The sequence below is a fragment of the Artibeus jamaicensis genome, unplaced genomic scaffold, assembly GCF_021234435.1.
Source record: "Artibeus jamaicensis isolate MK-2021 breed Jamaican fruit bat unplaced genomic scaffold, CSHL_Jam_final contig_465, whole genome shotgun sequence".
Classification (NCBI taxonomy): domain Eukaryota; kingdom Metazoa; phylum Chordata; class Mammalia; order Chiroptera; family Phyllostomidae; genus Artibeus; species Artibeus jamaicensis.
The window spans coordinates 3,001,835-3,028,866 of NW_026521843.1; the positions used below are offsets into that span (position 1 = coordinate 3,001,835).

The 27,032-nt window shown below is 57.4% G+C and overlaps 1 protein-coding gene and 1 pseudogene across 2 annotated transcripts in view; both read left to right on the forward strand.

Moving 5' to 3' along the window:
• Window positions 1-27,032, forward strand: part of ASAP2 (ArfGAP with SH3 domain, ankyrin repeat and PH domain 2) — a 127,338-nt gene that overhangs the window by 36,557 nt on the left and 63,749 nt on the right. For both annotated transcript variants that reach the window (XM_037151709.2, XM_037151710.2), the window contains exons 2-3: window positions 7,741-7,813; window positions 21,302-21,447. In XM_037151709.2, the coding sequence (XP_037007604.2) occupies window positions 7,741-7,813; window positions 21,302-21,447 (219 nt within the window). The remainder of the gene's footprint in view (window positions 1-7,740; window positions 7,814-21,301; window positions 21,448-27,032) is intronic.
• LOC128627711 (40S ribosomal protein S3a-like) lies at window positions 9,804-12,530 on the forward strand (annotated as a pseudogene).

Sequence of the window (27,032 nt, forward strand, 5' to 3'; positions counted from 1 at the left end):
CCCTGTGGCCCTGGAAGCTAGGTGGTTAGCAAACAGCGAGGGGCACAGTTCTGGAAGCTTCTCTCTCCATTTGCTAGCGCTCTCCTAGCCTCTTATTTGTTCAAAGCCAAATAAATCGCCTTGGGGCATCTCTCTTGACCTCTGAGGCAGTGTCTTCTCTGTTCTCTGAAGTGGGAGAGCAGATGGTGCTGTTGTGAGAGGCTGTAAATACTGCAAACGACGGTGGGTGCTGAAGTGCTTTGTGGAGCAGCACCGTGCGGCTTGGCGCTGTGGGGGCCTCTTGAGACCACCCCCACTGTCCTTGGGAAAGGTCCTGCGCTCAGGACCTTCATCTGGGCGCCACGGGGAGCTGCCGCAGAGCCGCGGACGTCACCCAGCCCTCCCCTCACATCAGCAGGGTGGACATTCTGGGGGGGGAGCGGGGGTGGACAGAGCCTGGACCTTGCTGGATGGTGAACTCACAGGTAGGAGGTGGGTCCCCTGCGGGTGTGAGTGGGGCTGCCCAGAGGCCTGGCTTTGCAGCCAGGGTTCCCACACCCAGGGGTCCGCAGGGCAGAGGAGTAGGGGCAGCTTCTGACAGTAGACAGGTCCCTGTCCAGCGTCCAGTTGGGGTGGTAGAGCCTTCTGCTAAGGGGGCGGGGGCTGGGGACAGACCCACGGAGTCGATGTGAATGACGGTGTCTCAGGCAGAGCTCCGGAGCCTCCGGAAGCTGAGTTCTCCTCAGCACTCCCCCTTAGTACTGTGCCTTAGTACTTTGTCTTAGTGCTATGCTTTAGCACTCTGCCTAGTACTGTGCTTCAGTACTCTGTCTTAGTACTGTGCCTTAGTGCTCCACCTTAGTACTTGCTTTGTTGGCCTCGGGGGTCAGAAAGCAAGCAACTCTCTCACGTGTCCCCTCCCCTGTTTATGCTGCTGTGGTGGGGTTTACGGGGCTTGCTCCTTGTTTCCTGGAGAACCTGGCCTGGCTTAAGAGTTCGTCGACTTCCAGGACCCGGGGCAAATGTGGGAGGTTGGCCTCCTTCCCAGCTTTCGCTGCTGCTCCTGCACCCCAGGCCTGGCACCTGGTCCAGCTCAGGGGCCTCCCCTTCCTCCTCCTCCTCCTTCCTTCAGGGACGAGGGCGCACCTTCTGCCATGTGTCCCCTGTTTTGTTTGTGGTCACTCCCCTGAGACAGAGCATTTCCTGCCTTGAGTCTGAGCTCCTCAGTTGCTCTGTCCAAGGAAGCAAGAGCTTGAGTGAGGCGACGTGGGGACCCCGGGCCCGGCCCCCCGCGCTGCATCTCCTAGGGGACAGGGCACCAGGGCGTGGGCACCAGGATGGCCTTCTGAGCTGCTGGTGTCTCGCAGCTGCCTTGCCAAGATCCACCTTCCCATTTCCACCTCCCCCAGATCTGCCAGCAGCTTCTCCCCGCCCCCCGACTGAAAACCAGGATGTGGAGCATTTTTACTGAGTCGGAGTTCACCCTCATCTGCTTCCGTTTCTCCAAAACGGCTCTAGAAAAATCCTGTGTTCCTGGCTGCCGTCTCTAGTGATAGAGTTCTCGGGGGCGCTGGTGGCACTGGGTGCTCTGGACTCCACGGGCCCCCCCCTGGTGCCGCAGCCCTGGCACGGCCCCCCACCGTGTTCGTGGAGCAGAACTCGCGGTGTCCGCTGTCGGGAATTTAGCGTGAAGGATGTAGTGGGGGCAGTTGTCTCAGAGGCCGGGCACTTGAGGTTCCCTCCCATTTTTTCTCAGCTATACAAATGTTCTGAAACACAAACAAGATAATCTAATTTTGCCTACTTAAACAGTTTTTTATGGTGTGATATGGTATGGATGCTTTTGCAACTTGCTTTCTTTGATTAACATTCTTGGGGATTTCGTTTGTGCTCTGGGAGGGTAAAGTTCCTTCCACTGTTGGGGAGCCCTGGGTGGTTGGGGGGTCCTCCATCACATGACTGTGCGACGGTTCTCCCGTTCACCATTGAGGGCACTGGGCTTGTCCGGTTTTCAGCTGCTGTAAGAGCGTTGTGAACACCCGCACCCGTGTCCCCTGGTGCAGGTGTGCACACAGCGCACCTTCACTCTTACGAGATGATTCCAAAGTGTGCCCTTCTCGTTTGCCCCGAGGCTCATTCGCTCTCCACAGCTGGGCCTTGGCCTGGCTGTTCACGATCTCCAGGCCTCTGCTGTCCCCCCGGAAGTCAGTAGATCCGTGATTGCTGTGGCCTCGCCCTGAGTCCTGCGGGCCCCAGGGTGTCTCTGTGTCCCCCAGGAGGCTGTGGAAGTCTTTGCCGCTGTCATGGACGGTCTCCGTGACTTCCGGAGTCTAGCCGAGGGCGCTGGGACAATGCTGCGCCCTAAATGTTGTTGGGTTCTTTCTTGGCAAAGTTGTCCTTGGGGCACAGATCCAGGTGCCGTTTTACATTGATTTGGTTTCCTGTCCTTCAAAAATGTCAGTTCTTCTCAGACTGGAACACGGGGAGAGGGGACGGGACGGCGAGTCTTCTGACGTCTGCCTCTCCTCCCCAGGGCAGCGTCCTCAGGTCCCAGGCATGAGGACAGCCCCGTGTCCCCCTTGCTGACTTCAACTGAGACCTTAGGGTGCTGGAGGCCCACTGCACTGCACCACCACCACCAACTCGCCCTGGGTCCGGGCCGAGAGGCGCAGGGGCGGCGGGCGGTGTCGGAGGGACGTTTCTCTGGGTCCCCAGGCCAGCCCTGGCCTCTGTGGAGGGCCAGATGGTAAACATTTGAGGCGTTTCAGGCCTCCGGGCCACACTGAGGATATTGTGTAGGCACTTATACACTGAGAGAAACAGTTAAGTTTTCACAGAAGTTTTTGTTTTGTTAGTGAAACCTAAATACGACTACCACTAACACCAGAGAGCGATTTTTTGGTAATGCCATTCTACTAATGTAAACAGCGGAGTTCTTTCTGGGGGTGGTAACATTTCTCTTAGTGGGGTTCAAAGTCAGTACCCCCGTCACCCCATCATCACATCAACTGGAGACGTTCGGTGGTACAGATCCTTAGGAGCTCGAGGTCGCCCGAAAACAAGCCAAGGGCCTGGGGACCGCGGGTGCTCACCTCTGGCCCGGGCGGGGCTCCTGGGGGGCTCTGGGACCCAGACTCTGCCCGTGGGGGGGCCCCTAGGGTCCCAGGGACGCACGGGGACAGTGCGCAGAGGCGTCTGTGGGAACAGCGCAGAGCAGGGCGGGGCGTTTGGAAACAGTCCCATCAGACCTGGTGCAGTGGGGCCGGAGCTCACGAGAAAGGTGGCGAGACGTGAGGGGCCGAGTTTCTATTTTAATAGCTGTTGACTAATTTCCCCCTAAATACTCATCGGGGCTGGTGGCTGCCATGTTGGGCTGCGCAGGTCTCAGCCGGACGGGAGTGAACAGCCTTGTGGGTCCCCCTGCCCCGAGCCGGGAGGGCTGTCCTTCCCCAGCGGCACAGGGTCCTGGGAGCGGCGGTCACAGCTCGGGACCAGGGAGCGCCACTTCGGGGGTGAGGAAGAACCGTGGCTGGTGACGCAACAGCTTAGGCGTCCAAAGACACGCTTTCGAAGCAGTTGAAAAACAGTTGTTTATTTTCCAGTGGAATATCTCAGACACAGCCCTGCCAGCTTGTTTACATAATACGTTGACTCTGTGAAACTTGTTTTATAAACTGAAGTCCAGCTGTGGTCAAGCTCCCCAGAGTTAATGAGGTCCGGCCAGACGTAAGCTGTTGTTGGGGTCCCTGCTTAGGCCTGTGTGGGCTGTTACATTCTGGCCTCTGTTTGTAGTGCTTTCTTTCTTTATTTTTAAAGGTTTTATTTATCCATTTTTAGACAGGGGAAGAGAGGGAGAAGAAAGGTAGATAAACACCAATGTGTAGTTGCCTCTCATGTGCCCCCTACTGGGGACCTGGCCCACATCCCAAGCATGTGCCCTGAGTGGGAATCGAACCAGCGACCCTTTGGTTCGCAGTCTGGCACTCAGTCCCCTGAGCCACACCAGCCCGGGCTGTTTGTAGTTCTTACACACAAATTCCAGGCCTAAGCTTCTGGCTTTTTTCCTTCCCTTAAGCTCGGGTAGATTTTGGGAGGGGCTGAGGGTGGGGCGAGTGCCTAGTCTGAGTAGAAATCTAAGCCTGATCCGTAGATACGTTTGATTTCTTGAAACTCTCAGGTTCTGTAGTTTGTTACTATTTTAAGATTCCAGAGTTGTTTCTATGTATAATTAATTGACAGAAGACTTTGTCTAGCACTCAGAGGTGATCGTTCTGACTTCCAGCCACGTTTAACGTTAGTTATCTAGAAATGTGCTCCGTAAGGTAGGGTTGTTTTTGAGTGGGGAGGTAGTTGTGATTTTAATGAAAAATGGCACCTCTGTTTCCAAGCCCTGCATAGACGGTAGAACAGCAGCCCTCACGATCCCCGCCCCCCCCATTCCTGAGCTCAGGGACCTGCACCTCCCCCTGAATGACAAGGGGGGAGATTCTGTGTCTGGTCCGTCCACTGGCCTATTTTTGCAAGACTTGGTGTTGTGAATGCTGAGGGGGGAGGCTGTGCCCCCGTGTGACACCGCAGGAGGGACTCGGTCCGAGTTCAGGTGTTGAAAAGCACGTTCCACGGTGACTGCCCTCCGGCACTTACGTGACCGCCTTCAGGTCCCACTGCCCTCAGCCAAACCCCTGAGAACAGAGATGGCCCTGTGGTCTGTGAGGCTGCCAGAGACCCGAGAGCGAAGACCCAGTTGGGAGAGGCAGGAGGCGTCCCCCAGGCCCCTCACTGACGTTCCAGAATGTCTGCTGCCCCGCACGGAGCCCCAGGTGGTCCCCCAGCTGTGGTCCCCCCACCCCCGTTTGTGTGGCCTGTCCCTGGACCGACCTCATCCTTCCTGTCTGCCCAGACCCGCTGAGCATTCTCGCTGCGGCCTGAGTGGCTGTCAAGTGCCGCTCTCCCCGCCCCCGCCGGGAAGCTGTGGGCAGCCGCTCGAGGTCCTCGGGCTCAGCGGGGCACTGCTGCCCCGGTGCAAGCCCCCGCCTGTCTTTCCAGTCTCGTGGTCGTTTACTGAGCTGCTTTCTCCGTCCCGCTCTGTGCCAGGCTGTCTGCTGGGGACAAGAGATGAGCAAGTGCCTTTCACAGGAGAGCACGAGGAAAGGTAAAAAGAAACCACGAAGTCAGCTTCACTGGTGTCTTATTTAACCTATTACGTCCAAAATATCACGGTTTTAACGTGGGACACCAGCCACATCTCAAGGCTCAGCAGACACGTGGCTGGTAGGTGCCACGTGGTCTCGAACCAGAGCGAACAAGTAGGAAACCAGGTGGGTGAGCAGGGTGGTCCCGGCCCGGCCTTGTTTCCCTGGGGGTCACCCTGCTAGATTGCGAGCCGCATCAGGCAGGGTGTCGCCCTGTCGTGATCGCCATGTGTCTCCAGCGCCTACTTTAGTACTTGGCACGTAGTAGGTGCTCAGTAAATGTTACCAGGTGAACTACTGAGTAAGCACAGGAACCCACAGGAAAAGCTGGAATGAGCGCCTCACCCACGTGAGAAGGCTTCCGGGAGACGATGCCCCAACCCAGCCCGCAGAGTCGGACTCGAGGCTGGCGGGTCCAGAGCGGCGGGGAGAGTGTTCGCAGGGGGCAGAGAGGCAGGTGCCGCACTCGGGGGTAAGAGGAGGCAGCAGGCTGAGGGGGTTCCTGTAGCTCGCTGCAGCCCTGGCTGAGGGTACAGGTGGAAGTGGAGAAGGTGTTGAGAAATGGGGCTGGAGGAGGGACCAGGCCGGACGGTAAGGGGTTTACAGCTGAGCTGCAGAATCGAGACATTATTCTGAGGACGTCAGGAAGCCTTACTGGGGACCCAGGCTGGGAGCGGCCCCGAGACTTTCTGTCGCGTGTCTCCGTCCTTCGTGTGTGGTGGTCTCTCCCTGCACACCTCCCGGCACATGGAGGGGGCTCCCTGAGAGTGTCACGTTCCCATGCAGCCTGACCAGGCCCCTGCTGGGAGGGGAAGCTTGGGGAGGAGGGGCAGGTGCTGTTTGGATGCGGGTCAAACGCCGTCCTAGTGATCGGGAAGACAGACGGGCAAGAGCAGCTTTCTCCACGTGCTACATCAGGTGTTGACGGATGGAACGTGCTTTTCAAAGGTGGCCCTTCGCTGGGGGGCAGGGACCTTCCGGAGCTTTGATGAGTGCGTTGAGCCTGGGTCTTTGAGAACTGCCCTCGCCGGCACTCGGCCCATGGCGCTCAGGACCTGGTGTTCCTGGCTCGCCCCGAGCGAGTCCTGTCCCCTTGCCGGCACCGGCAGAGTCCTGGAGGTCGGGGCGAGTGTGGCAGGGGGTTGTTTGCCGGGTGGTGGGTTGGGGAGTAAAAAGCGTTGGTGAGACTTTGTGACAAAGAGGAGTCAGTAGTGACTCTCGTGGGTTATGTGCTGTTTCCACACCCCTTCATTATGTCTCAAGGAAAGGTCAGGAATGGATTAAAGATGACCTCCTAGGGAAATGAAAATTAATTCTCCACAACCAATTTTGACTCTTTTATCAGTCCTTACCTACCCTTCTCTGCAATATGTCAGGAAATAGAGCTTAAAAAAAAATTACAGCTGCTCTTTGTCAAATGAGAGACTATGGTTTTTGACTGAAACTTGTCAGCAGTGATCACATCTGGTCTCAGCATCCAACACACTGGTCTTGTGGCTTCAGAATGCGGACTCGGGGTGCTGTTGTTGTGTGTGGTTTCGGGGGGCAGTCCAGGACGGCTGGGAGTGCAGGCGGAGTCCTCCGAGAGGGTGGCCTCTGCTGCCCGAGAGCCGCCGTACCCGGCGAGGATCAGAACTTATGAGGAGTGAGTGACAGGTTCCGTTCTCACGAGCCCCCGCGGCCCAGCTGCGGGCCGGGCTGCCCTCCTGTCTGTGCAGCGATCCCGTGGTCAGAGTCACTGTCCCAGTGTACGAATGCCGTCTCCGTCCTGCCCCAACTACAAGTGACGCCTCTGGTGTCCCTCGTGGGGTTTCACTGGGGTGGAAGGAAACCGCCCGGTCCTGTGTGCGCCTGCAGGGCTGCGGTCCAGCCCTCGGTCTGTAAGTCACCGCGTAGTGTCACAGGGCTGCTGTGCCAGGCATTCGAAGTGCCGTATACCGCTGCTGTGTCGCGGTTGGTCTGTAAATATTTGCTGAATGTCAAATACAATACCTGAGCGTGTCTCTTGAATCACTCAGCCTTGCAAAGGAGGTATTGTAGCTCCGGCTTTCTGGAAGGGAACTCTGAGGTTTGGCAAGGACTGGGAATGTGCCTTCCAAACCAATAAACAAATAGATGTATTTGGGTTTTCTCAAGTCCGGAGTGCTGTGCCTTGCCCCGGCCCGTGCGGCCTCTGGCGGGGGTTGTCTGGTGCTAGACGGTGGCTGCGTTTGGGTGGGGGTGTGGCGTGGCACTCTGCCTCACCACGCGCCGGCCGCTCCTCCTGCCCACCATCTTCCCCTGTGTTGGGGGGCAAAGCGCACGCCCCCACGCCCTGCTGGTTCACAGGGGCGCTGAGACTCGGCAGCGGAGGAGCTGGTCCGAGTTCACCGGTTTCTCTGCAGAAGCCCAAGGTCCCACAGGCGGTGCGCACAGAGGCGGCTCAGGGGCTTCGGGTGGGTGGGGCACTCGGGGGTGCCCACGCTTGGTGACCGCCCGAGCCTCCCGAGGGATTCTCACCTGGCTGCTCTCCGGTACCTGTGACCCAAGCCCAAACCCTGTCTCACTTAGTGTCTTCTCTTTATCTTAGGCGTTGGACGTGGACCGGATGGTTCTGTACAAAATGAAGAAATCCGTGAAGGCGATCAACATCTCTGGGCTGGGTGAGTACGCGCCTCCCTCCCGAGGGGCTTCTGGGGATGTCGACTCCCGTTAATGAGCGAAGGACCCCACCGCTCTCTCCGGGCGTGCCGATAGGCTGCAGGCCAGCGTGTGAAAGCCAAGCCCATAAAACTTCCTAAAGAACAGATGGGGGCGCATCTGTGCAGCCGGGGCAGGCGGAGGTTTTTCTCAGCTCGGACCTGGGGAGCAGTGACCGAGGAGGAGAAATGATGGGCTCGTCCCAGTGAAGACCTTCCGCTCCGTCACAGGCCACAGTGAGAGCAGCCTGACCTCTGAAACGCCCCCAGATCCGGAAACGGAGGAGCTTGCACTGGGGGCCCCCAAATCAGTGATGCGGCAATAGAACAGAACAGGCGGCTCACGTCCTTCCAGGGGCAAGGAGGGTCGTCACTAAATTACAGAGATGGGAGAGGATGCTAGTGAAAAAGAGCCAGTAAAAGGCTCGGGGAATAAACTGATTGTTGAAGTAAAACCTAAAATTTGCTAAATTGCCACCTAGGAAGAAGGAGCAGGGAGGCCCCCAGTTCCTCAAACACGACTCAAGGAGTCACAGGGACGAATACGGTGGGAAGTAAAAATGGCGGCACGTGGAGAACGGACCCAGGAGGAGCCGTGGCGGCATCTGCCTAACGGGCTCCAGGGAGGGAAAGGGACTTGGGGGGCGGGGGGGGCTCGGAGAAACTGTCATCCAGGAATTCCCTGAACCGAAGGAAGATTTACCATCTCAAATTTGGTCCACCCAAACCTAAGCCGAACAGTGTGTGTGTACATGGGTGTGCGGGTGCTCATGTGGGTGTGTGTGAGTAGGTATGCACACATGTCTCAAGACATGTATTACTATCTTGACAGCAGGGAGAAAAAGAAAGTGTAAAATTTAGCAAGAGGTGGGGAAAAGCAGGTGCTTTTACATATGTATATTTGCTCTCCCCTATATATATATCTGTGTGTATGTGTGTATATATATATATATCTGTATATACCTACATCTGTATGTCTATATATATAGATATTTCCCAGATAGATAGATAGATGTCTATTTAGGGAAAAATGCTTAAAAAGAACTTTTAGGGTTTTGACTTTTTAGATATCTTTCTTCCCTTTATTTTGCACATTTTTTATGTAGTAATTGTATTGACATGAAAATGATTAGACAGGTATTAGGTTGTTTGTGCTAAATGCCAAATGAATGGAAAATAAGTTCAGGAAAGCAAATAAGAGAGGGGACTCATGTTGTTCTCAACCGAACCAGTTCCCAGCCGAGTGGGGCAGCCCTGGGGCCCGGGGCTGGTGGTGGTGGTGGGCGGTAGTGTCGTGCCCATAGGTTAGATCGCTGATCCAGACCCTCTGCCAGGAGGCTCTTGGCTGCTGCCACCCCTCCCCCCACATCCGGTCCTCAACAGCTGTGTGTCTATGTGTGTGCACGTGTGTGGGGAGTCGGCATCTAATGCTCAGAGGTCGGGGTGCTGCTGCACGTCCCCTGACGGGCAGGACCACCCCCAGCAAAGAGCCACCCACTCCACATGTCCACAGTCCCAGGGTGGAGAAGCCCTCATCTCCATGTTCTGCCAAGTCCTGTACAATTAAAAAACAACAACAACGACAAAACGAGGACAAAAGCCATCACCATGCCTGGCTTGCCCGTACGTAAATACTGATGGATTTATCAACGGATTGACTGATTGCCTGACAACCACTGGTTCTACGGAAGGAGGGGATCGAGCTGGTTTCCAGTGACCAACCCCTGGCCGGAACTGAGCCGGGGTTGGGAAATCATTGCTATTTTATTAAAAAGAACCACAGAGGAACGGATAACACGCTCTCCACTTCACACAGCACCGCGAGTGCTGGAACAGGCGTTCGAATACCCAGAACGGAAATGGCCTGCCTTGGGCTGTTTCCCGGGGAGGTGACGGTGCAGGGGAGTGATGGAGGTGGCGTTCGTCTGTGTCAGGCACTTCCTGTGCACGGTGCTCACCTTTGCCGCAAACCGTTCTCAGTTTAACCTGAGCCCAGAGGTTAAAGGTGTTAAGACATTCCCTGGTTGGCTTCCTGCTGGCCTGGGGTGGGGGGTGTTGGGTGGCCCTTCTTCAGTGAAGCCCCCCACGTTCTCCCTGCGTGCCGTCTTCAGGACTTCCAGAAGTCGGTAAGGGATGGACACTCCCAAAAGTAACCTAAGAGATATGTTTATTTTGTTCCCTTGGGCTTTTGAGTTTATAGTTTAAAGCTGGTGTAAAAGCGATGTTTTACATTCTGATCAGGTTCAGAAGTGATGGTAAAGTCATCTGGAAGGCTGAGCTTAGACATAAAAACGGAGGAAGGAGCTGCTTGTGCAGACCTGGGCCGGGGGCCGGCGCTCATCTGCGGAAGGAGCCGTGTCTCTGGAGACGAGCCCCGCGCCGGCCTCTGCGCACGCAGGCCGGCCTTAGACGGGACCCGGTGCGGCACTTGGCCAACCGAGCTCCCCGTGACTCTGATCTTCCTTTCTGAGCCGTACTTCTGAGGGGGGGTAAGAACCTCGTCTAGAATTTTAGGGAGGTCAGGTAGAGCACAGGTGAGTGGGTTTCTCTTCCTGCGAAGAGATTAAAGCTTTAATGCTGGGGTGGATGTGAGGGGGCTGGGCCCCAGCCTTCCCCGGTTTATTTGCCTGTGAGATGCCACAGCCTCCCTTCGTCAGCCCACCCAAGCCCACCCCAACCCAGCTCGGCAGACATGGTGGGAGGATCCCAGATGCGTCTCCGCTCTGGGCATCGCCTGGACCCAGGCCCCCCTGTCCGGAGGGCCCCCCAACCCTCTGGCCCTTCTGGGCACTAACAGTTCACCCCCGAGTGCCACATTCAGTGCCCTCTTCCCCTGCACATGCTCTTCCGTCCACTCGAAATGGCTCTCGGGGTCACCTGGACTGCGTCCTGCCTGAGCTGCCACTCCTGCGGGTGGCCGTCAGCCAGACCTTGCGGGGGTCTCCTGTTCTCGTCTCTTCCCTGCTTCTTCTATCGTGCCAAACTTGACTTGTTATGAGGCCACAAGTCTGAACCTTTTTAAGGCCAGAGTACCGACCCTGCAGTCTTTACCCTGAACAAGTATTGTCCACTTCAAAAAAGAAGCCACCCGAGGACACCCTGTCCGCTTTGCTGCAGCAGTCCTGACGTCACTCGTGGCATTTTTGGAACTCCACTCTGGCACTGCTGTGCGTAGCCACCTTCTTTTGCATCTGTTTAGCCGAGGAGTCTACAGGTAGATGGAACGTCTTGGGAACTGGACGTCACGCAAGCGAGGCCCAGCCAACAGGGGGCTGAGCGGCTGGAGATGCCCATCTGTCGGGGGCGGTGCATTTCAAGACTGAACCCCGTGGTGTCTGGTCCCCAGGGTGTGCTGTTGGGCACCTGCTGTGAGTTCCTCGCCGTCCTCCCTCCCCATGTGGAGGGATGAACTTCCCACCTCGGATGGAAGCCTTGTGTGAGTGGCAGACCCTGCCATCTGCTGGGCGGGGATTTTTGTAGGTTTCTGTGGAAGGGCCGTAGAGTAGCCGGCTGTGTTTTTACAGCCTGTGGGCTGAGCACAGTGTTTATGTCCTTACTTGGTACCTACGGCGTAGCCCACTATTGCCTCTTGGCCCGCAGAGCTTTTACCATCCACTCTCTGGCTTCGTGGGGAAAGGTGTGCCAGCCCTGCCTTCAGGGAGCGGATCCGAGAGCCCGGCGTGTCCCGGGTCTCACTAAGTCACAGACTGCGGGCCCCACCCTCAGCCTCAGGGCCGGCAGGGGCAGGGTGGGGTCCGAGCGTTTGCTAATCAGCCAAGTGCTCGGTGATGCTGACCCGCTGGCCTTCTGGCTCTCTGAGCAGCACCACGGCGGCCGCAAGGACAAGCGCCTGGCAGAGGGCGGCAGAAGGGGAGCAAAGGAAAAAGATCTTTCTAAGAAAGACCGGTGTGATGTGAAAGCACCAGCTGTGTTCAGTGTAAGAAATCGTGGGAAACACTAGTCACGAGAACTCAGGGAACCGAGGGCCCGTCGGACGGTCTGAAGGGCCTTGTGTTTGTGGTGAGCCTCGCTGATCTGCAGAACAGTGAAGCTGCATTTGGAAAACTCAGGCTCATGACTGGGGACCGTCAGGGCCAGAACTGCCGGCTAGTCTGCACGGCATGGGCCTGACCCATGACAAAATTTGCTCCATGGTCCACCCACGGCAGACCACGACGGAAGTGCGTGTTGATGTCAAGACCACCAATGGGCATTAGGTTCGTCTCTCCTGTGTTGGTTTTACCAAAACACGCAACGATCAGATTCAGAGGACCTCTTGCTCAGCATCGCTCCACAGGCCCGCTGAATCTGGAAGAAGGTGATGGAAATCGTGACCCGAGAGGCGCAGACAGACGGCTTGAAAGAAGTGGTCAGGGAGTTGATCCCAGCCAGCACTGGGGAAGGCCTGCCCGCCCGTGTATCGCTCCCTGACATCTTTGTTGGGGAAGTCGAAGTGCTGAGGAAGCCCAGGTTTGAGCGGGAAGACTCACGGAACTTCACGGTGAAGGTCACGGTTCTGGAAAAGCGACTGGGGCTGAGACAGGTGCCACAGGTGAACGAGCTGATGGAGGTGAGCCCCCCCTCGGTCCAGGAATCTGCTTAAAATCCAGACATGTAATGGTGACAAATAAAAAGGCCTATTTGTGATATTAAAAAATAATACTGCCATAGACACACACGTACACACGCACCCTCTTGCACACGCACATACTCACAGACTTGTACACGTACTTACACACCAGCACACAGAACACACACACCCTCTTGTACACGCACATACTCACAGACTCGTACACGTACTTACACACCAGCACACAGATCACACAAGGCGCCAGTGTGTCCCCCGTGCATTCAAAGCAGTGGTTTTCTGACACAACAGCCAGTGTGTCACGTTGCCTGTCACTTTCCGAAAAGGTGACGGCCCAGCCAGAGGTATTTTTTGGAGTGACTTGTGTGCAGTTTTGCCAAACTGATGACCATGGTGATTTGCTGAGAAGCTGTTTCCACAGTACTTCTTCCCACTCACAACAGACTGCCCTCTGACCAGCTTTTTAAAAGTCTAGTTTCTATTTATTCTGAGACTTCGGTGAGTCTGACCCCACCACCCAAGGAGGCCGCCGGGGTGCCGAAGCCCCCGCCTGCAGCCCGTCTGTCTGTCTGTCCCACAGAGCGGTGGGCTAGCAACTGTCTTTGTCAGAAAGGAAGCGACCAGAGGCTTTCACTGCCACTTCTCCATGGTGACTCTGCCTGAGCGACCTGGCTGCGGCCCCCCTGCCCTGCCGGGGGAGACGACAGGGGTGTCCCTCCTTCACTCTCCCCCACGTGCCCTGGAGAAGTGGTCACCTGCTTGAAGCAAAACAAAGGAAGAAAGAAATGCTAATTTCCCCCGCAAACCCTGACCACCTACCAAAAAAAATCTTCCACCCACAAAAGAAAATGAGGCTCAGCCGGGTACATTTCCCCAGTTTTGTGCAATGTTAATTAGAAGATGACTATTTACTGCAGACCTTAAAATTCATACAGAGAATTTCCCGTTGTGGATGTTATGTAAGCTGGCCCTTGAACAATACGGGTTTGAACTGACCAGCTCACTCACATGCAGACTCTCTTCAATAAACGCACAGTCAGCTGTGTATCCCCAGCTTTCGCATCCCCAGATTCCACAAACCTCGGGCCGAAAACAGCGTTTGTGACCTGCAGGTGGGCCCCTGTGGGTGCGGAGGACCACCGTATCCAGTGTCCTACGCCGTTTCACTCAGGGGGACTTGAGCAGCCACTGGAGGTCCTGGAGCCAGTCCCCCACTGGGACCAAGGGACTTAGTTCAGTTTTTAGGGAGTTGCGCCCGAACAGCTAACGCATAGATTTTTGACCCCGTGGGAGAGAGCGCCACCAACCTCTGCGTTGCTCGAGGGCCCAGTAATCAGGGTCGCAGCTCCAAAGGAAGACACGGGGTGGTGTAGGAAGAGGCGCTTCGCGGCACATTAAGAAGATACCTGTGGCTTAGTTTTCCACCTGTTACACAAGAAACTAAGTAAATCATAACAATCCTCAGTGTTCGGCCTCCTGCTGCCTTGTTGCAGCGTTGGAAACCGGTGCCCAGAATTTTTGGAAAGTGGTGTTTTGGTGCACATCAAGGAAATGAAAATCCTTGGAGTAGGATGGCGCTCAGAGAGGCTCATCGCATAGTGGCCTGTGCTGGGGAACAGCAGCCGCCTCGAGTGACGAAACCAGGACGGAGCTGCTGGGAGGAGCCGTCCACGGGTGTCCCAGTGCGAGGGAGAATGCTCGGGGTGAAATCGATCTTCAGACGGTAAAATGCAGGGCACAGAGCATGCGTGTACCACGCCTGTGATACGAAGACCTGGAGACCCCACACGCGGTGAAGAAAAGAAAGTACGTCTCTGTCCATGTTGTCAAACTTGAGAATGGAAGCAACACATATCTGACTCTCACAAAGTGTTTATTAGAGGCCCAGTGTTGTACGTGATTAAGTACCTGACGTAAATCGAATTCTGCCACCAACTCTGAGGCAGGTGCTCTCAGTCACTCTGTTTACGGGTGAGGTCCCGGGGGCACAGTTGTCATTGTCCAGGGAAAGCAGAGTAGCTGAGACTGAAGCCGGGTTGCTTCCCAGAGTCCACATGGCTGCAACACACAGGCAGGGTGCGCATGGGGACAGGCTGCTGTTGGGGACACCCTGGGTGTCATCTGTCCGAGTGCTGGTGAGTCTGACGAGAGACCTTGGGGCGCTTTGGGTTGATCCCAAGTTCGGAAGCAGCCGTGACAGGACCTGGTGTGCCCAGGGCGGGGCACAGGTGGCCTGAGGTAGGCACGGAGTGTTCCTGAAACAGAAGGTGGCTGACCTGCGAGAGCCGCATTTGAAGAAGAACCTGGGACTTCCCTGTAGTCAGACACTGGAAGTACAGGGCCGCTCATAGCCCGGGGAGCAGGGAGGGGGAGAACGCCCTTCTGAAGGCGGCCCCCTCTGGGATGAGGAAGTGAGCAGTCTTCTCCCCTCTGGAGGGTTCTCTCACGAGAGCTCAGCTGTGTTAGCTGGTGCGCTGCTCGCTGCAGGGGTTCCTGGGGACCCCGTCGCTAAGGAAGTTGCAGGACGGGAGGTGTGGACTCTCAGAGCTCAAGGCCGGGTTCTGAGAGCCTGGCTCTCTGAGTTGGAGTTCAGGTGGGTAACGTGCCCAGTTCAGTAGTTGGGGCGGCGGGGCAGGGCGGGGATCGCCGGACTAAAGGAACACTGGCATTCAGGACTCCCGGCCCCGCATAGGAATGCCTGTCCTGTTCAGAATCATCGTGCTGTTTGGTGGGGAATTGGGGCTCCTCGAGGCTGGGCGCCCCACCCGGGGCGGTGGGGCTGGGCGTCCCAGAAACTGTGGGACAGATTACGTGAAGATGCTTTTTCCTGAAGAGATCATCCAGAACGTCGGTGTCTGTGGCAACCTCAGTATTGAAGAACCACAAGTGTTTTCTGACAAGGACACTGTCCCAGGGTTGGCTCTGTCCCCTCCTCACTGTGAAACACGGATGCCATCATTCAGTAGGTATCTCTGAACCTGATTTCTCATCTGTCAAACCCCACAGAGTTGTCCTAAAGAGGGAACATACGTGTGTGTGCGTGTGAGAGAGAGAGAGAAATCTCCCCACCTGAATGGTAGCTGTCACCATGTGAGGCTTTGGAGGCCCCTGATTTTGCAGGGGCCCCTGTCCCTGAAGATGAAGACCCTCATCACACCCCAGGAGTCACCCTCTCTCCTGTTTGCTGTGCAGTCTGTGGGGGTGGGGTGGGGGGTGTCTGCTGAGCATCTGTAAGGCAGGGATTGTCACCCTCGGGTAGGAGGAGGCAGAAGCAAAGGAGAAAGACTAAAAGCATCTTCCAGTGACCTGAGGCACAGGCCATAACGTAGCCAGTCGCACGGCATCTCAGTAACTGCATGTAACATTTCTAACAGCTGGGAGTCCACCTTCAACAGTGTTGCTTCCCTCCCTGCTGCGTGTGCAGACATGTGGGGGTCCGAGCCCAGGGAGAGCCCAGCCCGCCCTGTAGCCAGGTGGGCCCTGTATCCAGGTGGCGTCCCCAGCCCTCGGCGGGAGGTGTGGGGTGAGGCGCGCAGCTCTGGCCCATTCTGAGCTCATCCTCTGCTGGATTCTGGAGGAGGGGAGTCCTGGGAGCTCCAGTCCAGTCACCAGCCGCAAAACACTCACTCCCCACCCTGCACGGCTGCCTCCCTCTGCGTTCTGGCGCTGTGCATTTATCTCCATCTCACTCGGTTGTGTTGGCGGCAGGCACCAAGCTCGAGTCATCGTGGTCCCCTCCAAACTTAGCTTTCTCACATGCAGTCTCCCCCGTCACCCCACAACCTGGGATGCAATCTCTCCTCCGGCCCCTCCCGTCTCTCTCCCCTTATCACCTGCTGCCTGTCCCCCTGCTCTGGCTGGACCAGGCACCTGGGATCCCCGGGGGGGTCGTTCTCTGTCTAGGTTCTATCTTTGCCCCACATCAATTGGGAGGAGGGTACAGCGTCCTCTCTTACTGGTGGCTTGTCCCTCAAAGGCAGGGGCTCTGCCGTAGAACCGGTTTCCACCTGATTGGACTTTACCCTTCAGTACCCTGGAAAGTTCTCGATGGACGGTAGGCATTCAGGAAATACTGGCTGGATAAATGAAAGATGCGCCTCCTGTTCCCCGAGCCCTTAGTCTAAAGGGACAGGGACCAGCATGAACAGACGTGGGCGGATCCGTCTCGGTTCTTTACCGCCCCCTCCTCCTTTCCTTCCGAGTGGGCTTCCTGCACACAGTACACATCTCGTACAGAGGTGTCGGAGTGGTTATCTACACAGGCTTCCAGCTGTCGCTTGTCATTAATACAGGGCAGGATCAAAGGATGTGGGGTGACGGCATTCAAAAGCTTTCACATCCCGATAGCCCACCTTGACCTTGTTGATTCCATTGCTAGCTGTCCGTGCTGGGCATGTAACCTGCCTAGATGCCAGGCTGGGGTGACATCCCCCGGGGGTTTCTGTACGGTCAGAGGGGGTGCCCCAGGGGAGACTGAACGGAAATGAGTTCTGAATAAAGTGTGGAAAGCAGAAAGGTGCACTGCACGGTGGAGAAAATGCAGGAAATGGCAGGGGACGAAGCCAAGTGTCTGGCCAGGAGCAGGGGGCTGCGGGGTCCTAGTCAGGGTGGCCCCCGAGACTGAGGCTGGGCGGTCATGGGCTGCCTGCCCACTCTCCTGCCCCCCTTTCTCTGTGGCTGTGGCACCTGGTGTTGGTGCTGCGTGTGCGGGCGGGGCCGCAGGACTAGCCCGTGTTTGCGTCGCCCACAGCCGAGGTGGGGACGACGTGGTGAGTGGAGACACAGCTCCTGGCGTGGCGGGAAGACCCTCGGAGGGCCAGGTGTCAGGACACGCTCTGCAAACCAGCCACGCGGACCTGGGCGATCAGCCCCGTCTCCGAGCTCCGGTTCCCTTGTCCGCCGAGTGCGGAGCCTGGACCGGGTGCTCTTCCCCTGGAGGGGACCCGGTAGTGGGCACGGGTGGCCCTGCGCAGGGTGGGACGTGAGCCTGTGCCCCCCTGAGATGGTTTTGAGAGTGGGGAGCTGGAGGCAGGCAGGGACTTTACAGCCAGGAACGCGCTCACGGCCCTGAACACTCGGGACCCTCTGTGTGTCCCTGCGGTGGGTGCCTTCCTGGTCCTGCTGCTTCTCTGGAAGTTCCTGCTCGACCTTGGAGCCCCAGCTCAGATGTCCCCTCCTTGGCATCTCGGGGTCCTTAGCACCCGGCACACGACCTGGCAGCCTGCAGGCCAGCAGGGCACGGGTCAGCGTGCCTTGCCCCGGACATCACTGGTCACATGCATCTTTGCCTCCCTGTGTCCCCCTCCAATAGTAGAGGCTGGGATTAAGGAGTGAAATGCTGGTGACGGAAGTGAAGGTGGAGGCACTGGCTGTGGGTCCCCTGCCCGTCCCCGAGCAGCGCTGGGTTGGTGGCTGGCTTCCCTGCCAAGCTGCGGCCTGTTGAGTTGGAACAGAGGGGTCGCTCTTGTTCTTTTTGGGTCCAATGGTTCTGCTTGAACTACGTGCACTGACCCTTCTCCTGGGGAGGGTGGTCTCTCACCCCCCCCCCCCAGTGGCTTGGGGGACAGCCTGACTTTTGTGCAGTGAGGTGCGGCTCCAGGGAAGGCTGTGGGGGTAGAGTGGAGGAGAGACAGGGTCTTACTTCTGGTCTCTGTGACTCCGATTTCCGCTTCTCGGGTCCCTCCCACATCAGAGATCCTTGGGGCTGATCGTTCATAAGAGTCAAAGATAAGTTTGAACGAGGGGGAGGTGGGAGAGCGAGCTCTTTTTAGAAGAACAGCTTTCACAAGTCTGTAAATAAAAGCCGATCGCCCTGGTTTGGGTTCTCTCCAGAAACTTTATTCCCAAGCTATTTATTTTCGGTTCCTATTTTAAATTTGTTTTTGGCAAAAGAAAAATAAAGGCACTCGACTACTTTCTGTTCTCTGGTAGGAAACTCTCACACTCGGGGTGACCCGGAGCGGCCGGTCAGCCAGCGGACGTGTGTTTCGGCGGGTCGGCTGCGCCGGCAGTAGGCTCCGCGCCGGATGGTGCCCCAGGGCAGCCTGAGAGGCACCGGGCTGTGGGCTCTATGGGGAAGTTCTGGTGTGTTCGCGAGGAGAGAAATTTGTGTTTCAACCTCAGCCAGATCCACACGAAGAGGTTATCTGATGGGCCAGGCTGGGACAGCCCGAGTGTCAGAAAATGACGACCACAGTAGATGAAAACCCTTTAAATATAAGTATATGGGATCAGCATGACACGGGAGATGGTGAACGAGGATGAGGATGGTGATAATGAGGCAGAAACTGATGGATCACCGTTGGCGTTGCTGGCACCATTCCATTATTTTGAAGATTTACAAGGGAAAGAATGTTTGTAAACGTGGCACCAGCAGGGAGGCCCAGGAGGGACGGCGGGCAGTTCGCCCCCACTGGCTGTTCTGTGCCAGGGCGGCCGACTGCCCGGGAAGGGAGGGCAGGTTCCTTCCCCCAGGTGGCCAGGGGGCTGGGAGGCGGCCCGCGCCGTGAGCAGGGGGCGGCTTCAGTCCCTGCTCCGCCTCTTCTGCACCTCGAGACCTTGGGGAAATCACATCAGCACTGTGAGCTCCCTGTGTTTTTCAGAAGACGACAGGGGTGGCGGTGATCACGCCTCAGAGTTACCCGGGTAAATTGAACACAAGGTTCAAGGCCACCTAATCACGAGAAGCGGCTTCCCTCCCTGCCCTCCAGTTCTCCCCTGGAGTGGCCCTGAGGGTCCCAGGGCCTCGTGGCCTCAGCGGGTCTGTTTCTCTCCCCTGCCAGAGTGGCGTCACCGGACGTCGGCTGGTGGCTGTGGCTCCTTCTGAAACCACACTGGAATTGCCCACATCTCAACCACCCGTCTTGAAATCGTTAAAATAGCGTGTGGTCGGACAGGGGCTGGCCTCCACGGTTGACCACAGGTTCTGGATTCTTGAAGAGTCTTGCGAAACAGAAGGTGGGACCGACCCGCCTCCGAAGTGGAGCCGTGGAAACCCCACAAGTGGGCCCCTGGGCTCCGGGCCAGGCCGGCCGCTCGCCGGTGGAGCTGAGCAGGAGGGGAGGGGGCCGTGGGGCCAGACAGACCCGGGTTGGAGCCTGCACAGCCCCGTTCTGCTCCGCTTCCTGGCTCAAGTCATTTGCTGTCTTTGGGCCCCGTTTCCTGTTGGGGTTATGGGACAGAAGACATGTCATAGAAAGCTGGTGTAAGCTCCAGAGAAACAGTTCTGTTCAGTGTAAGCGACGTCTGGCCGCCGTGAACTCTTATCAGTGCGGTTGGGTGTGTGCTGAGTGTGGCTGGACTCTCACCCTTCCTCTGTGTGGCACCTTGACCTTGTGAGTGTCTCCCCACAGGCCTTCAGCCGAGACAGGGCCCCGTGGGAGGGAGTGACGCAGCACAGCCGCCCACGTTCCCCGGACGGCGGAGGGCTGGGCTCTTCTGCTCTGCCCACGCGGCACCCATGTGTGTCTCTGCCTGTTGGCCGAGCCTGGTCTTAGGGACGCGGGTCTTTTTCTGGAATGTCAAAAAAAAAAAAAAAACAGTAAAGGAAAAGGGCTTGAACAGTGAAATGAATTGTCTATTGTGTTTGTTAGATCCACTCAGGAATCCCCTAAGACATGTAAATGCCACTGGAGGTCAAGGGCAGGGCGCCTCCCCAGTTGGATGGGTGGTAACAGCGTTCACAGGTCGGAGGGATCCGGCTCCGGGCAAGGGCTGTGCCCCCCACCACCCCACCCCGCAAATAAACATTCTCTTCCTTGGCCCCAGTTGTTAGGCCCCACCCAGGCATTGGCTGTGGCTGACCGTGGCTTCATTACCCTGGGGAAGCTGGTAGAGTTCATGTGCAAGTTCATGTGGCGTGTCTGCCTGCCCTGTCCTGCCTGTGAAGTGGTCATGTTCCATTTCTAATTGAGAGGATGAAGAGCGGACATTGGGTGTCCGTGCAAACGGAAGTTGTTTCAGCACAGACTGGCTGGACTCATTTAGAGGGTCTCACCCAAAAGGGAGGGTGTTCTGTCCAACCACATGACGACACCAGCATTGCCTGTGTCCCCTGCCCCCACCCCGTCCCCAGTCGGAGGTCTGGGGCGGGATTCTGGAGTCTAGTCTGATGAGGACCCGCGATGGTGCCCACAGTCCGCAAGAGCCGGGAACCACTGGGCTGCAGACCCTGCATCCAGGCGCCCACTCTGTAAGGCGCTGCTCTGAGGCCTCAGACAGTGAGATGCCGTCGGCTGGGTTTGCTCTTTGTGTCCCGACCTCCGCAGGTGTGCTGTCCCTCAGTTCAGGCACGTGGATGAATGGAACCCAGCCGCTGTCCTCTCTCCATATCAGGGAGTACACGTACCAGGCAATCCCAGTGTGGGATGCACAGGAGTCAGGGAAGGCGGGGCCTGGGACAGAAAATGCACCCACCTGCCTTTGCTGCCCTGGCCCCAGCTTCAAGGACCAGGCTCTGCCTGCGCTGGAAGGAGGTGCTGTGGCCAGAGTCATGAGTTTCACACTAGACACGAGCTGCCCTCTCTCACAGGGGTGACTGGGCAGGTGGCTTTTGCCACGATGCAGGAAGAGTCCTCAGAGATGTGGAAGGCGTTGGGGTGGCCTTGGCAGTCTCATCCGATGAGCTGTAGGCTTGGGGGCTCCCTCCTCCCCTTCTGCTTGTCATGCTCGGGCTTGGGGACCTGTGGCCAGCACAGCACACTGTCGTCATGACAGCAAAGTCACTTCTGCTCCTGGCTCACCTTGCTCGACCTGCCTCAGAGTTGTATTCTGCTCACGTGTCCAGTTTTGTCCACAGCCGAGAAGCAGCTGGTGGGGCAGGGCGCGCGGGCCGGTGCACTGACGAGTCTCTCGTTGCCGCGCAGCTCACGTGGAGAACGAGGAGCAGTACACCCAGGCGCTGGAGAAGTTCGGTGGCAACTGCGTGTGCAGGGACGACCCAGACCTGGGCAGTGCGTTCCTCAAGTTCTCGGTGTTCACCAAGGAGCTGACGGCGCTCTTCAAGAACCTGGTGAGTGTCCTCCTGCGCCTGCTGCCGCCCCGGCGGCGTAGGAAGCCCTGTACCCCTTTGGCGGGCGAGGTGGTCTCGAGAGGATCTTTAAGGTTTGTTCTCTAAGCTGCGAATGTCCTCACTCACGGGGTCCCGCAGGCACCGCATTGTCCGCACACATTAGGTCACTCTGGAATCCACCTTAGAATGGGGACACTGGGTGAGTCTTTGAAAGCTCAGCTTGGCCTTTCCACTGTGCACAGCTGTGGGACGAAGTGCGTGAATGCGTGTTTTCAGGGGCCCCGACTCCCATTTTTAATAGGTTTTAAATGGCGCAGCCGAGTCCGCTCCTGGTAATTGCAGTCGGTGTTTAAACCTAAAATATTGAATAAACATGTCTCAGACCTGTCTTGCAGAGCAAGGTAACCTGAATCAGAGCCCAGAAATTACCGTGAATATTTTAAGCCCTTTCTTCTCCCAAATGTGGAGCCTAAAAAGCAGGCCTCACGTTTAAGGAAGTGTGGAAGCAGGGAGCTGTGCTTCGGGCCTGCGGGGGGTGCCTGGGAAAGCAGGGCGACTGGTGTTCTTTCCGGCAGCCCCCAGCCGTCCCAGTCCCCGCCCCTGCCCCCGTCCTCCGGTGGGAACGGAATTCTGAAGAAGCGGGCAGCCTGCGAGGGCGTTTGGGTCCGCCGGGTCATTTCTTCCACCGGGGGAATGTCCAGTGGGGCCGTCCCAGCATCTCCTTCCTGTTTTTCTCCCCCAGCTTCTCCCAGAGGTCACGGGCGACCAGACTGGGTTGGGAACTCAGCGATGCTTTCTCTGCAGGTCACAGACAACAGAGTCCTTTTCATTGCTCCTGTCAGTAGGCTCATAACAAGTGAAAAAATAGGTCCTTGTTCTCGAAGTGGCGATGGGGGCGGGTGTGCCAGCCTGGCCTTGGCAGGGCCAGTGCCAGGGGACCCCCACAGGAGTTCATAACAGGAGGGGTCCCCCACCCTCCCGGCTCCACGTGCAAAGTGTCCCAGTTGGAAATGATGAAAAAAAGTTGTTGCCGTGCTTAAGGTTTGATGGGTTTTTTTTGTTTGTTTGTTTGTTTGTTTTGTTTTGTTTACTTGGCTTAATTTGAAATCTCTTGGGTCTTCCCTCAAGTCTGTGGCCTGTGTAGTCTGGCCCCAAACGGGCCGCCAGCGTGCTCGCTGAGTGTCCGAGCCCCGCCCCCTTCCGGCCCCGCTCCCCGTACACGGGCAGATGTGCCGACCTCACCACCGAGTCAGACTGGAGCTTGTTTACTCTTTTCCCTTGAACTGGAGAAGCCAAACGGCCCCAGGAACAGTGCTGTCGATGGTGACATGCGGGTCTTCTCGTGACAGCGTCAGCCTGGCCTCCCAGCCCCTGGCGGGCACCGTGGAGCAGCTCCCTAGTGCCCGCCTCTTCCACAGACCAAAGTAAACAAGAAAGGAAATGGAGGCGAGGGAGGAACAGCAGGAAACGTCTAAAGACACCGAGTTCAATTCCTCAGGGAAATCAGAGTAGACACGGCTTCCGAAAAAGGAGTCGGGTGCAGCTGTTAGAGAGCGGGGAGCCCGTTAGAGTAAGAAAACATCAAAGGAAAAATCCCGGGAAAAGGCTTGGAGTGGAAGTCACCTCTCAAAAAATAGGTTGAAAAGACGAAAAAGTAGGAACCGATAAAAGACCAAACGAGAGTTAACCTCCAGGTTCAGTATGCGACCGACAGGCATTTCAGAAAGAGAGACTCGAGCCGAGGGGCCTTTGTGGGCTCCAGAGAGCACAGGAGGCTCTGCACAGTGAAGGCTGTGCCAGTGTCTGGCCTAGGGACAGAGAGGACCTGTCCCCAGGTGTCTCTGTGTGAAGTGGCAAAAGACCCTGAACGCTTCCCTGAAGTGCACGGGATTAAGAGCCGCAATGGCCCTGGACTTGTCGGCGCGCACCTCGGGGAACGTGAAGGTCTGGAGCAGACCCCTGACACACCCGGGAACCCTCTTCCACCCTGGAGGTAACACCCAGCCAGCTGAGCACCAGAGTCAGAGGCCCGCCCGTGCCTGAGGCTCGGGAAGTTCCGCCCCCGCACGCCACCTCTGGGCAGCCCCTGAAGGGTGTGCTTTGGCAAAGTGGAGAGGGAAGCCGAGAAAGGGTGAGTCAGCAGGTAGCACCCAGCCACTCGAAGCAGGGCAAGGGGTTCCAGGAGGAGGCACCGGAGGGCCCACGGGGTGGCACGCAGGAGGCCAGTCCGTCCCCCACACCAAGACACTGTCTGCATTCAGCTGACCCCGCCATGGGTCTGGCCGGTGCCTCCGGGAGCACGCCAGAGTCCCTGCAGCCAGCGACTTAGGGGTGCTGCCACCCCGTGGGCGCCGTTCGGGAAGCCCTGGCCTGGCCTGGGACTGAGTGGGGAGTCAGATCTGGGTCTTAACACCCCCTACCTGTCCTCTTCCCACTGCGGTGTTGAAACTCCATGAGGGGAAGGACCCAGCCGAGGGGCGGTGAGCAGGTCAGTGCAGCAGACGGCCGCCCTGCCGGCTGGGGCTTCCTCAGAGCAAGGACAAGAAAACCGTGCCCCTTCGCAGGGCCACCTGAGGCCACTGCCAAGGTCAGAGGTGTAAAAGCGCAAGGTTTTTTTGTAAGTTAAAGCCCAGCCCACAGGCGACATGTTAGTGTCAGTATGATCAGCTCATTCCTCGGCTGTCCTCACTTGAAGTCCACGTGCTGCACTCTGGTTTTGCTTTGACTTCGTGGAGGTGGGGTTGTTGACCCCGCTTCCTGGCAAAGGTCAGAGTGCGGGGGGTGGAGAGACAGGGAGAGAGAGAGACAGACAGAGAGGGGGGACCAAGTGGCTGCTTCTACAAAGCCGTTGCTGAGAGTGAGCTGATCATAGGAAAATTCTCCTTTTTTGGTATTTCGTATACCATTCCGATTCCTATTTTTGGTCACATCTCTCCTATCTCTTATTTTTAAAACCTTGTGTTTGCTCTTCCCGGGGCATATAAAAAACCTTGCCATTCTCCACGGCTCAGAGTCTTGATTCTGCCTCTTGTTGGGAAGAATAATAATTACCACCCACCTGCTCCGGTGTGAAAAGAGTGTGTATAAAGCAGCTGGAGCACCTCCAAAGGAGGCCAACGTACTACACAGCGAGACTTGCTTACTGACGGGTGGGACTCTCACCTTCAGGAATCTGTGGGTTCTCTCTGCAGCTGTGCCGGGGGGAGGAGGCAACGGGGCATCCCGGAGATGTAACACGTGTGTTAAACCGCCTACACGGTCAGCCCGGTGTCTTGGGCTCCTTTCCTCTCAGCAGGTGGCTATGACAATGCCGGGGAGGTCCGAAGGCCACATCTGTGCCGAGAAGCGCCTTTTCCATGAATGAGTGGCCGCCTGAAAGGATGCGTTTCTGAGTGGGCGGTGGCAGGTCTGCAGCCTCTGCCTCCGGCTGCAGAGACTCGGTGGTGGTGCAGGTTCTCCAGGCTGCGGAGCCCGCTCTGAGCGTGGACCGCCGGGCCCACGGACGATGGACACCCAGTGCGAGACCCAGGAGTGCCTGGCCGAGGACTGTCACATCACTCACCCTGATCACGAAACGTGAAAGTTCCACCAACCAGCGTGCACATGTCATGCTTTTTGAGGTTTTTCCACAAGTGATTGGAGCTAGAGGACGTGATAGACAGAGTCAGGAGCTGGTGAGGGTCATTTGGGGGATGAGGGGTCGCGCGTGGCTTTGCCTGGGTGTTGCCGCGAGCAGTGTCTGGCCGAGAGGCCTCCCCGCCGGCCACACTGGCCCCAGTACAGCAGGTGCATCAGTCTCAGGTCAGACAGGAGCTGCTTCTCCGTGGTCGCAGTGCTCCCCTTTTTTCTTATGGAGCAGGGGCACCAATCATAATTTCATCTTTTGGGGAAGGAGACGTGCCCTGGCTTGGGGGCATAAATGCGTCGTGGACTGAGCTGTGATCTGGAGACGCCTCCAGTGGCTTGTCAGTGATGTTGGGAGTGTCCGACTGGGGCCAGACTGTCTCTTTCCATTTCCGGCAGCTGCGATTTAATATTCCGACGCTCGTCCCTCCGATTGCTGTGACCGCTGCCTGTCTCTTCCGCACACTGCGCCGCGGGCCGGGAAGCGAGATGACTGAGGGCGTGAGGCTGGTGGCGAAGCAGAAACACGGTCCCCGTGAGAGTGAGGGGCGGGGGCCGGGGCTGCCCTGGGGGCCGGAACTCTCGACGGCCCCTGGCAACCTCTCTGCACCCGGAACCCTGCCACCAAGAGCTCACCCTGGCCTCACGCACGGTCGGAAGCCTTCGGGCTCCCGAGGCTTCCCGCTCACGAAGCTGCTTCCTCCGCTCTCAAGTCCCGGAGCGGCATGCAGACTCGTCCCCTCACTGGACCGAGGCAGCAGAAGCCACAGGCCGCACCTCGGCGGTGCTGCGTGTGAATCAGACTTTGTTGCTGATTCTATGTTTTTGGAAAAGCAGTGCCACCAAACCGTCATCTCCGTGGTGCAGTGACACGTAGAGGTCAGAGGGAAGGTCAGAGGAAGTGGGAAAAGCCTCCGGGAGAGGGGCAAGGCGGTGGACGCCGGAGGGGCGCCCGGCTGAGCAGGGTGACTGATGGGGTGCTGGGTGCTGGGCCCCCTCGGGCACAACGCAGGGTCGTGAGTGCTGACGACTCCCATCTGGCCTGAGACACACAGGCACTGGGAGTAGAATGTGCTTCGTGCTGTGGTGGCCGCTGGACAGATGCCACGGAGCCCTGAGGGGGCAGCGCCGGGAGGCGGGGCAGTGACTCCGTCTGGCCTTGCATCCCTGGGCCCCTAGGGTGGCGGGGGTGGGGGAGGCCTGTGGGCTGTCACAAGACGCCCTCGGGTCCCTGTGCACACAGCATGATGGCATGGTTTATGGACACGTGTCACTAACACGTGACAGGCGTGTGGAGGCCATGCTGTTTGGGTCGTTAGCGTGAGTGAACTGCAGACAGACTCTGCTTCCGTTTTCTTTTGTTGTTATGTGTTTTCTCAATTTCCAGCTACAACAGGCCAACTGTCGTGATGCAGGGACCTCAGACTTTTAGAAAAGACTTTGGTCAGACCGGGGGGAGCGTGCGAAGGTGGAGGCCGTGGGAAGAGAAGCTCTGGTGAGGGACCACTGGCCCCGGTGATGGGAGGCCACTGAGACCTTCCCCTGCCTGGCTGTGCCTCAGAGACAGAGGAACGTCTGCCGTAGCAAGAGGAGAGCGGGCAGGCACAGGTGGAGAAGACCACAGGTGTTCACCGCTCCGGGGAGAGGCGGAGAACCAGAGAGAGTGGAAGAAGAACGGTTTTTAGGATACGAGAGAGCCCAAATGAGGCTCCGGGGGAAGGAGCTGGTGTCTGGAGGATGGTGACCGTGCAGAAGAGGCGCCATGAGCCCCAGGGGCCATCGGTCCTGTGTCCTCTCCAGTAGGGGACATGGTCAGCCCAGAGTCAAGCCCTTGCCTGTGAGGCAGGAAAGAAATTTTTTAAAGATTTTATTTATTTACTTTTAGAGGGGACAGGAGGGAGAAAGAGGCAGAGAAACATCAGTGTGTGGCTGCCTCTCACATGCCTCATCACCTGGGACTT